Here is an 11,116-nt window from a genome sequence, read left to right on the forward strand (position 1 = left end):
GGCAGGGGTAAACCGCCACGAATTTTGCGAAAAGATCCACAATATGTCGCAACATTTTCACTTCGATTTCCGACTTCTTCGGTCGTGTCTTTCTTTTCTTTTCTTTACTGTGCCTGTCAATTCAACGTCTATGTCTGAAGTCTGGCTTTGAATGTCTACATGGACAGTACTGCGATTCTCATAGGATACAACGCTAAGACGGTCCGGCAGTTGTTCCAACGTAGAAACAAATGTGCAAAGGAAGAACTGAATCTAAGAATACAGTATGCTGTCAAGGAACTCGGCCGCCTGTCCACCAAAGAACGAACCCCTTCAGCGTCTTTCCTAAGCGCAGTGGCACCAGTGAGACTCGAGTACCTGGTAAATTGCCTATCATCGACCACTGGGTTGAGTAGGGAATTCCACGCCCATCAAGGTGTGAGACGTAGTAGTTGCGGAAGGATTCAAGCTCCCGATGAATGGAGACAGTCTCCTCGTTGAAGATGCCCTTGAGCCGAGTGGCCACCACGTCGCCAGGATATGATCACAACGATGTTGTGTACGCGTTTACGACTTTCCCATCTCTTCCACGTTGTGTCCTTCTTCCTTGCTCTTCGTTCAAGTCGTATATGCAGTCTCTCGATGTCCCCCCATGACCCAATACAACGATCGGCGACGGGAAGGAGAGCCAGCGGGGTCGATGAGCCGCAGCTGCCAGGGAGGGGAACGAAGCGTCAGAGCCAGCTCTTTTCGCTCGTCCCCACAATAGCCGGGCGGCATCGTGAAGCAGAGTGGAGACTCTCAGCAGCAGCAGCAGTAGTAGTGGTCGTGGTCAGGATCCAAACTGCAAACAAGAAGTCAGCCGGCTCTGTACACCCATCATCCCCTTTAACAACAACAACACAGTCTCAATCAGCAACAAAACACCTTCCCCTTCCCCACCGCCGAAGCAAACAAAACCAAAAAAAAAAAAAAAACCAAAAAAAAAGAAACTCACTCAACTGACATCACATGCACCACACACTCCTTCCCTTCCATCCAGTCAGTCACCTCATCCACTCAACGCAAACCAACTCCCCCCACCCCTACCACCAGCATCACCACCCCCACCCCCACCACCATACCAATGCCCCCCATACCAACCCCCATGCCGCCCCCCTCCCCCACCCCCATGCCCACCTCCCGCTCCCCCTCCCGATCCAGCTCCCCCTCCAGCCCCCTCCCCCGCCCCCTTCCCGCTCAACACCATCATCGCCCTATAACTCGTAAACAGGATCAGCGCGACCGCCAACACGGCGATGCTGCCCCACACGGCGACGAGCGCAAAGACGCGGCAGAAGCGGTGGACGGGGCTGACGTAGCGGCGCCGGTGCTGGCGGCGGTGGTACTGGCGGGCCAGGGACGCGGAAGGAGGGTGCGGGTGGGGGTGGAGATCGGGGCGTTCGGCGGCGGCGCCGGAGAAGGGCTCGAGTTCGAGGTCGACTGTGGTGGCGGAGGCGACGTCGGCGAAGGCGGCGGCGTGGTGATTGGTGCTGTAGCTGGGGTTGGAGGGGGGGAAGGCGGCGGCGAAGTGGGGGGGAGGGGAGGGGGTGCTGCAGCTGGTTTTGGTGCTGGGGCTGGGCGGGGAGGACGAGGAGGAAATGGGGGAGAGGAGGGGGTGGTATTTTGGTGTTGAGGCTGGTGGTGGGGTGGTGGTGGACATGGTGGGCATGGTGGTGGTGGTGGGTTTGTTTGAGAAGGGTTGGGTTGGGTTGGGAGAGGAGGTGGACATGGGGAGCGAGAAAAAGGAAACTCTGTCTTCTCGGGGATGGGGAGGGATGCCGGGGGATGATAAACTGTGTGTTTGGAGTAGTGCGGCCCAGGATGGATCGGACGGACTAAGATAGGGTAAGGCGAAGCTTTTAGTAGCTTCGCGTGATGTGGTCAGCCCATGGCTTTGGTCGACCACTCGGAGGGATGTACGACTCGGCGGGACGTGAGGGGTTTGCCGGCCCCCAATAGGATGGTTGCGGGACGATTGACGCGCATGCACTATTGGTAGAGAGGAAGAGGTTGACGCAAATGGCGTTGGCCCGGGCCAAGGACTAAAAAGCTTCAGCTCGGGAGCGATCGACCGCCATAACGTCCGCGGAAACCGCAGGCGGCGTCCGTCGTCTCAAGCTCGACATGGAAATGCCTCGGTTGGACGCCTAGCCGCGGGGCCGGACAGTGCAGGTGAAGTGATTCGACGACGTGCGCCGAGAAATCGCGCAGAACACGAGGCTGGATCGCGGCAACAGTGCGGGGTGTGGGCCGGGCGAGAAGAAGGTGAGATAAATTCGTTCGATCGACGGATGCAGCCGTGTTGGTTGAGGCTGTGCCAGATGGCTACGTACTTACCCAGCACTAGGCGCCAACCACCCTCTCGAGCAGTTGGCCGTTTCGGCGCCAGCCCTGACCCAACCAGCCATATATCACGCAACAGGGGACAGCGGGATGCAAAGAAACCAGCCATCATTCTGCCCACACTAGCGAGCGGCATCGGCCGGCCTGGTGAGCAAGGCACGATTCACGAAATGCCGCCCGACCATCTCGAGCACCTTGCTTTCCATGATCTGCGCCCCTCAAATAAACCGACGTTCCGCACCACTTCGTCGCATGGCATTTCCCACCTTTGCCGTCGTGGAGAGCATCGGATTGTTCTGCGCAAAATGCCGAGGGATGCTGGTTCCCAAAATACCACATTTTTCTGACAACCCGTGTCAGGTAGTGACCTTTCTTTCTCCCTTCGGTGCACTCAACATCGAAATGTGTCTCTGGAACCATGGCGATCGCCAACATCCCTTCATCGTTTCGAACTTTGCAAATTGGTTGCTCCGCATCGCCCCACGGTACGCCTCGCGGGCGCATTCGCAAGGCAGACAGGCGGTCGATCCCTCCCAAAGCATTTCTCTGCGAGCACATCCAGGGTTGCCCCGGCTTGTCGTATCCATGTTCTAGAGTTCAGCTGGAACGAAACAAGTGTCAGCGATCATTCGAAATGCTAGTGCGTCAAACCATCTCCGTGTGGCATAGTTGCTGTGTGGGGTTTCGGCATTAACATTTTGGGGCCAGTCGAGTCTGGGTTCAGCTACCTACGTTAGAGTCTTGAATCCAGGCAAACATGCCCAGACATTGGATTCGGCTACCCATGTAGAAAGAGCGCGGATGCGTGTGAGTGCAGCAAACAGGTGCAGCTGTTTACCATGTTTTCGAGCTCTTTCAGGATGGTACTCGTCCTGCGTGCTTGTTGACTCAACCCAAAGCATGGAGAATAAAGTGAGAAGACTTAGTTTAGGACGTGGCCTCGGGAGCGAAAGAAGCAGGTCGGGGGTGTTGGGGCAGAGATGCCGGTTGCCGATGCGGCAGTGGTGAAGTGGGCGGGTGAGCGGAGGCATGCGAGCGAACGAAGAGAGAAAGGGGGGGAATTTCGGCGGAGGGCGTGAAGATACATATGCATCTCTGCCCAGACCTTTGGAGAAGGAGCCATGGTGCTGCGCCTTCCCTCAGCTCGCGCCAAGCCCTACTTCGCAAACGATCGGAACTTGGATGGAAAGCGCAGATGAGGCCATGCTTCTGGGCTGATAAGCCTTACCGCTCGCAGCACTGGAGTGCCGCAGACAGGGCTGGGCTCGTGGACGGGTACGCGTGCAGCGGACGGGTGTAGCGGCTTATTATTGTCTAGAGCTCTTTCAGAACGGCTTCCATATATAGAGCGGGTTCATGCGTGTGCATGTATTGCCAGCTTAACCCAGCCTAGAGCATGGACGTGAAGTGAGAAGACTTGCCTGGTGAGGATAGTGGGCGAGAAGGTATTGCTGGGAGCAGAGAAAACATAGCAACGTACTTTGGACAAAGGTGGTGGTGCTGGCTTGCGCTTGCGACTGTGCTGCGAAGACAGAGGTGTTGGCGTTGATTGTCGTTTCAGCGATGCTGCGCGCATTTTGCGACTAACTTCAGGAGTGGTGTTGATCAAAGTAATGCTCATCAAGCGGTTGCGGGTGAAGTGGCAATATCGCAGGAACCAGGAAAACTCAGGAGGGTGGCGTGTGGAGGAGAATAGAGAAACCGGCTGCACAAGGTAAAAGATGCAAATGATGGCCGAGGCCAGGAGAAATAGAATCAAAACTTTTGATAGACGGCGCACTCGGAATGAGCGCCAGTAAGGAATCTCTCTACATAAAATCCCACTGTAACAACGCCGTCGAAAGACTCACCTCAACCACAACCACAGCCAAACACCTGCGACGGCGCACCCAACGAGGCACCGTGCTAGCGAAACGTCGCAACTCCTTCTGCACCGGCGCCCCATAGCCGTTCTCCAGCTGGTGTTGCGATGCCTTCGCTGCTGAGTCCTGGTCATCGAGGGGTACTGCATATTCGGATGCTGCCCGGCCTCACTAAATAATCCTTCTTCTGCGTCTTCATCTACATCCCTGTAAGCCGGGACTTTGCTGAGATCGTCGTCGAGGCGGTCGTCGTCATCGCTGACGGTGCTGCAGGGCTGCTGCTGCTCCTGCTGCGTTATGACGTCGCTATAGGGCGGCGGATGGCCGACCTTGAAATGCTGCTGCCGAAAATGCCAAGGAGACGATGGGTCAGCTGCCCTTTGTTTCTTCTTCATATTTTTCCAGATCTCGGCCAACGTGCACAAAAGATGAAGAAAAAAGAAGGAATAGTGGCAAGTGATTTAGTCAACTGTGCTGACGACCGGAGACACATGTACTTCCTAATGAAGATAATCCATTCAATTTTCAACAAAAAGGGCCAACAGATATCAGGCTAACGGTAAGTAAGGAGATCAGGGAGGGTTTAAAAAAAGGAAGACTAGGGGTGTTCCGTGTGGCTGGCTGTGGGCGAGCGCCACAGGTAGTACACACGCGGCCCAAGGCGCGTGTGGCATGGAGGCGGCTGGGAATGCGGGCAGCTTTGTGTAAGGTCGAGCTCGGGCCAGAACGAGGGGAAAGAAGAAAAGATTGGAAAGGCTTACCGTCGGCATATTACTGAAACGAGAGATTTTTTAAAAGTAGATGGCGCAAAAGTGGTACGGTACGGGGATATTTGAATGTCCCCGACGGGCCTAAGGCGTGTCTCTAGGCGTTCGGGCGTGGCGCTCACGGCGTACAATAGCGGGTGGCAGACGGCAGAGATGTGCGAAAGCGGGATGAGGTAGAAACCATTGCTTGGAGCAGCAGGGCCGATGACGTGGTCTGGCCGCCGCGGGCGGAAGCACGGAGTACGGGCGGAAGTACGGGCGGCAAAGGCAAGGGAAAGGGAAGATAAGCGCTCGTCGAGGCGCTTGGTGGTGCCACAGTGCCACCGTCAGAGCTGGGAAGTCACCAGCAGGGCTGAGGAAAGCACGACTCAAACCTAGCCTCGCAGTCTCGCACCCTCGCTCGCCCGAGCCAACCATGGCCCGCCGGCATGGCCGAGCCAACACCCGCTGTGCGCAACGACATACGGCAATAGTACACCCCTCGAACGATAGCCCGCCCAGCTTATTATTAGCCCGGCCAACCAGCGCGGCGCCGTCCCCTGCCGCGCGCAACCCTGCTGCTGCTGCTTCCCACCGTGCCGTCCAGAGCCGTCCAGCCCAGCCCGTCCCTGACCACCACCGACACCGACACCAACGCGCGCGCCTGACTCACACGCTGCCGAGACGCGAAAGCCAAAAGAAAGTGGCAGCCTGATGACTTCTGCCGTGGGCTCCATCTCGACCCCAGGCCCGAAAAAGCAGAACACGTAGTCCCGCCCGCAAATCCATCCCATTCTTACGGTCCCGCCTCCGTCGCGTGCCTCCGGACCAGGTATGCAAAAGTGTCCCAGTCGCGCGTCGATCCCACGCGACACGCATACCTACCTACACTACCGCGTCTCGCGCCCACCCGACCGGCGGGCACAGACACATGCATCCTTGCTAGAATAGCTGCCGTGGCCTGCAACCACTTCCCACCCTCCCTTTGGACAGCGAACCCCGGTCTCTGCCTGTCTTTTTACTCATCGCCAACCAAAGAAGGCCATTAATGAGCACAGGGGCGTCGCGGCAACAGCTGGTCGAACCCGCGGCTTAACACCGCACAAACCTCCTTATTCCTCTTCCCCCGCCCACCCATGCCATGCACAACTCAGCAGCAACCCGCCCGCCTGCGCCCAAAGTAAACCCTTCCCGCGCCTCCCCCTCTTTGGACGCGACGCTGCATAAGCGGACCGTCCAAACATCAAGGGGGAGAAGAAGAGACGGGACTTTTTTTTTCTTGTCCTCTCCGTGCACTGGACGGCTGTTGTGAGACCCTTTTTCTTTCGCGCCATGCCGCCGCATGTGCGTGCACGTCCATACAGTCAAACATGCTGCGGCGCGAGCGCAAGCGCAAGTACATATATGTACGTACATACATGCGTACATGCATGCATGCACGATCCCAAACCCCCCCCAACCCTTCCTTCCCTTCCTCCTTCCCACATCAGGGTCCTCCGAAACAATATGTACGTTTTGCCACTTTTCTGCCCCCACCCCTCCCCCAATCGCCATCATCCGGTTTGATCCTCTCGAAACTTGAAACTTCGCCTCCCCTCCTCCCTCCGCCCCCCCTTTTCGCCATTCTCCGAACACCTTTTTGGCGCATGTGAGCGTGTGTTTTTTTCGGCAGAAATGGTGGCGGAGATTTGCTGAACCATAAAAACGACTCGAGAGCTAGTGAGGCCACCACCACCCCCCGGCGGCTAATTATGTTCATCTACCTACCTACCACTACTGCTTCGTGCTTGTGATGCGCCATTGCTGAGGTCGCCCCGCCGCGCCACGCTACGCCGCACCACGCCGCGCCGGGGTGGTGACGCGAGATTAAACTTGTGTGAGATATACAACCAAACAAACGACATTTCCCATCCCCGCCTCTCGCTACCGAGTCGTCGTCTTCGTCGGAGTCGTCACACTGTCGGGTTGCTGCAAGCTGTGCTGCAAGGGACGGACGGAAAGAGTATAGGCAGGCAGCTGTAAATAGAAACGGAAAGGAGTTCGAAACAGGAAATAGATAAGGATAACGGCATAGGTATCCTGAGAAAAAAAAACAAATTAAGCCTCCAATCGATGCTGCAGTTGGAAATGATAATGGTATAATGACGTGCCCCCAAAAATAGGGGGGAATGATGATGGAGCGAAGATCATGCCGTCACTACATCTAACGGTCTCTCTCTCTCTCTCTCTTTCTTGGATGTCATGTTCTCATCATGCTCCCGGTAGAAAGCAAAAAAGAAAAAAGAAGTAATAATAGGAACGAGCCGCGCAAATACGTGGGGAGCGAAAAAGATTGATGAGCATTATATGTTTTCTACGGGTTTATGACGTTTTTTTCTTGATTTGTTGGTTGGGGGGGTTAAGTTGGTGTTTCTCTGTCGCCAGCCAAAGCCCAAACAAAAGATTTGCGGAAAGATAGAGTAGACAGATAGCAAGCATGAATGGAAAGAAGGAAAAAAAAGAAGGAAAAGGGATGATAATGCTCAGTCTCGGATGTTGCTCAAGCCCTGCCTGTTCAATCTGATGTATGAGCCAAACTTTTCCCCCCTTTTTTTTTTTGGTTTCCTTTCTTGGTTCTTGTCTGAGCTGTGCCGTGTGGTGGAAAAAACAAACAGTCTGACATCAAGTACCTTCTGCTTTTGTCGTATGCGTGTAGCAGTGACCGACCTTTCCCATCGCGTGAAAAAAGATATCAGCAAGCAAAAAAGGAAAATCCAGAAAAAGATGAGAAACAAGAAGGGTATCTCTACGACCACCGGGATGGAGAGGATCTTCTGCGTGCCTTCTCGAGCTCGCCCACAGAATCGCAATTTCAATCCTCCACGGGACAAAAAGGAACATCTCACAGACGGGCCCCAAGATTGAATCCAACCCTTTTGAATTTCTAATCCAAAAGGGATGGACTGAGTCTAGGAAACCGCCGACCATATCCATCCCCAAGACTATTCATCGACTGGTGCTTTTACCACTTCCGCCGCCCTTTGCCCCCTGAAGCTGTTCCATCTCGAAGTGTCCCAAGAACAAAAGAAATGCTGAAGATCAAGAGCAAAACTACTAGAATGACGAAAGACAAGATGACGCTTGCAATGCAATAGTTAAACGGAGCAAGGGTAAAAGGGCAACGCTATGACGCTCATACATAGGTCTTTGGTACAAGAAAGAGAAGAGATGCGACAGGTCGGGACAGAAATGCGTCTATGATGTCGCCATCTTTCCGTCATCGATCCTGGCAACGCTATCAGTCAGCTATTGAACTAACCGCGGCTGGAGATATTGCTGGTAGCCGTACTGGGGTTGGTTCTGTTGCTGCTGAGGAGCTTCTTGCGGCGCCGACGTCGGGGTAACGGGGTACAGTCTCGGAAGCACGTTCTTCGCGTAGTTGGGACCGAACTCGTTATCAGGGGTGATTGGCGGCGTCAGGCAACCGTGCTGCATGACAGCATCGTAGTGGCTCTTCTGAGGCGTCGACGGGGTGAGGTAGCCGTCCGCATCGGGCTTCTGGTTCTCAAGCGCAGGCGGCGTGGGAGGCGTGATGTTGCGGCGGGCGATCTGTGCTTGACGTTGAAGGAATTCCTCGACAGTAGTAGACACCGCAGACAGGTGCATCGACGCATACTTCCTTGACAGAACCTGCGAAGGCTGGTAAAGGTGGTTTGACAGGTTGAGGACGACAACAGGATCGTAGGTGCCCGCCCATTCGGATTGACGGGCCTGAGAACGGCCGAGCACGCACCTGGCCAGGGCCAGAGCGGAACGGGCGAGAACGGAGGGGCGAACCGACACGAACTCCTTGTGGAAGAGGGCGATCTCACTGATGTACCAAGCCATGTGCTCAACTTCGGCATCGTAGGTGACCTCGGACAGAGCAAGCTGCAGGAACGAGTCCACCGTGGGGTGACCAATGACCCAGTTGAGGGTCTGAAGAACGTGCCACTCCATCTGCGTGAACATTTCATCGTCATATAGCGAACAGCACATCGACTTCAGCTCCCGGACGGTGGGCACACGTTCCTTGCGGTCACCGTACTTGGCGGCGATGAGGAGGGCGGCGCAACCGACAAGTTGGTAGTGGCGCTTGTAGACGACGCGACGGGAGCAGTAGCGGTCGAGGAGGTTGACGGCCAGGAACAGGGTCTCGGGGAGAAGCTGGAAGGCGGCGTGGGCCTCGACGAGGAAATCGAGGAGGTAAGGCCTCATGAACCACTGGATCTCGGTCTGGATGTCGATGGAGTTGACGTCAGGCATCGTCTCGGCCTGAAAGGGTGAACTAAGTCAGCAGCGATTCAAACTGCGGTGAGGTGAAGATTCCTCACCTCCATGTGCTCCATGTGGTCCAGGATATCCTCTTGGTATTCCTCTGCCGTCATCCTCGAAAGCTCATCAGCCAGAGCGCGCTGCTGCATCCTAGCCACTGCCCGAGCACGTTCCCTTGCCTCGGCACGCATAGCATATAATCCATCATCCTCCTCGACGAAGTAGCTGTCGCAGTTGCCGTAGCGGTGGGACGATTGGTTGTAAGCCATGGTGAGCTGAGGTTGCGATGGTGTGGAAAGAGTGGACGTCTGTTCTCCTGGATAGACTGGGTGACCGTGCACGCAACTGGCGGTGACGGTAGGGAGGGTAAAGTCCGGGAAGAGACTGGGATTAGAGAGTGGCTGCCTTGGCGTAGGCGTGGTAGTGAATGAAATTAGTTGGTGTACGGCGAGGGAAGGTGTCCAGAGTTCCGGTCGGAGTCTGTGGAGAGACCTTAGAGCGCGGATATAGGAGGGGGTTCCTTCAAATGACGCCTGGAACGTGCGGGGCGATCGGTTAGCGATGCGACAGGTTATGTAAGGCCGAGATTGTCCATACCTTGTGGATTAGATTATTAGTTTAAGGAGTGTACTGTAGTGACTAGAAGAAATGAAGACGCGATGGTTAAAAGACCAGCAACGATCGAGTCCCTTGCAAGTGGCATTCAGTGTCGGAATGAGAAGGCGATCAGATCTTTGTCTCTCAAAGGGCCAAGCTCGCCACAGGGGTATTCTCAGGAGGCAGAACACGAATTAACGAGTCCGCCGAAGGGTGGGGGGGATCTGGCACGCTCGTCAAGGAGTCTGGGGAATGTGGAAAATTCCCGTCGAACAGCCCACGAGTCTAGAGCAAGGAGCACCAGTCAGCGACGCTGTTTTTTTTTCTTTTCTTTTCGCCAATAATTCACGGCAGCCGCTGGAAGACGAACCGTTCAATGCTTCGACCGGAGGAGCAGTCGATGCTTTGGGGGTCGGGAGCCTGCCTTGCTGGGCTGGGAGCCGCGGGCAAAGGACAGATCAAGAGAGGAGGGTTGGTTGAGGTTCTGTTGGATGAAACGGTCAGTCCCATGTCTCGCTCGTGCAAAATCAAATGTGGATGGGATGACGCGTGTGGCCGGCGCGGTCGGCGGTGCCGTCGTTCCTCTGCGGGCGATCCTAAGCGTGGGAAAGCTTAAGCTTCGCAGGGAGACGAAATTCGGCCGCACCTGGTTCTTGGACCGAGGGTTACGCAGGAATGACCGAGGCGAACGAGACCACTTCCAAGACAAGTCAAGCCAGGGAAACGCATAAGAAGCCGCCACGGCGCCCTCAAGAAATTCTTGAACACAGGGCCGTGAGATTCCTGGACGCGCCGGCAGGGGTCGTGTCGAGATGAAAACCTGCGCCAATGCTGAGACACGCCCGACGCCCAGCCTTGTGTGGATTCCGAGTGCCCATTCAGCATGACTTTCTTTGACACTTCGCCAACGCTCGATCTCTAACACCCGACCGGCCGCTCTCCGGGCCGGAAGCTCGCCAGCCTGCACGGATTTCCAACTCGCTCCACGTGCGGCTCTCCGCCTCCACGGCTTGTCTCTCAGTGTCTCAGGCGTGTCTGAACCGCGGCTCTGAAGCGGAATGGCGGCATCGCGAGTGGCTGCAGGCGCCGTGGTTGGGTTTCGGGTCCGGCAGTGGGCGGGCAAGGTCCTCGGTAGTGGGGGGATCCGGGCGGGCAGCAGACGAGGGGAGAGGGGCAGCGCAGCGGACAGCACTTACCAATGCACACACAGTACAGTATATGCACAGCCGACGGAGGTCCAGTGAAGAGGGCGGA

The 11,116-nt window shown here is 55.9% G+C and overlaps 2 protein-coding genes across 2 annotated transcripts; both read right to left on the bottom strand.

Annotated features, from left to right (window-relative positions):
- Positions 1 to 1,030: 1,030 nt before the first annotated feature.
- Positions 1,031 to 1,690, bottom strand: BKCO1_790005 (uncharacterized protein; the record flags this gene model as incomplete). Its single annotated transcript, XM_020279139.1, has 1 exon — positions 1,031 to 1,690. The coding sequence occupies one exon, from the start codon at positions 1,688 to 1,690 to the stop codon at positions 1,031 to 1,033; it is 660 nt and encodes a 219-aa protein (XP_020125752.1).
- Positions 1,691 to 8,257: 6,567 nt separating this feature from the next.
- On the bottom strand, positions 8,258 to 9,534 carry BKCO1_790006 (g1 s-specific cyclin cln1; the record flags this gene model as incomplete). Its single annotated transcript, XM_020279140.1, has 2 exons — positions 8,258 to 9,265; positions 9,325 to 9,534. The coding sequence occupies 2 exons, from the start codon at positions 9,532 to 9,534 to the stop codon at positions 8,258 to 8,260; spliced, it is 1,218 nt and encodes a 405-aa protein (XP_020125749.1).
- Positions 9,535 to 11,116: the final 1,582 nt, after the last annotated feature.

The sequence above is a fragment of the Diplodia corticola genome (assembly GCF_001883845.1).
Source record: "Diplodia corticola strain CBS 112549 chromosome Unknown scaffold79, whole genome shotgun sequence".
NCBI lineage: Eukaryota > Fungi > Ascomycota > Dothideomycetes > Botryosphaeriales > Botryosphaeriaceae > Diplodia > Diplodia corticola.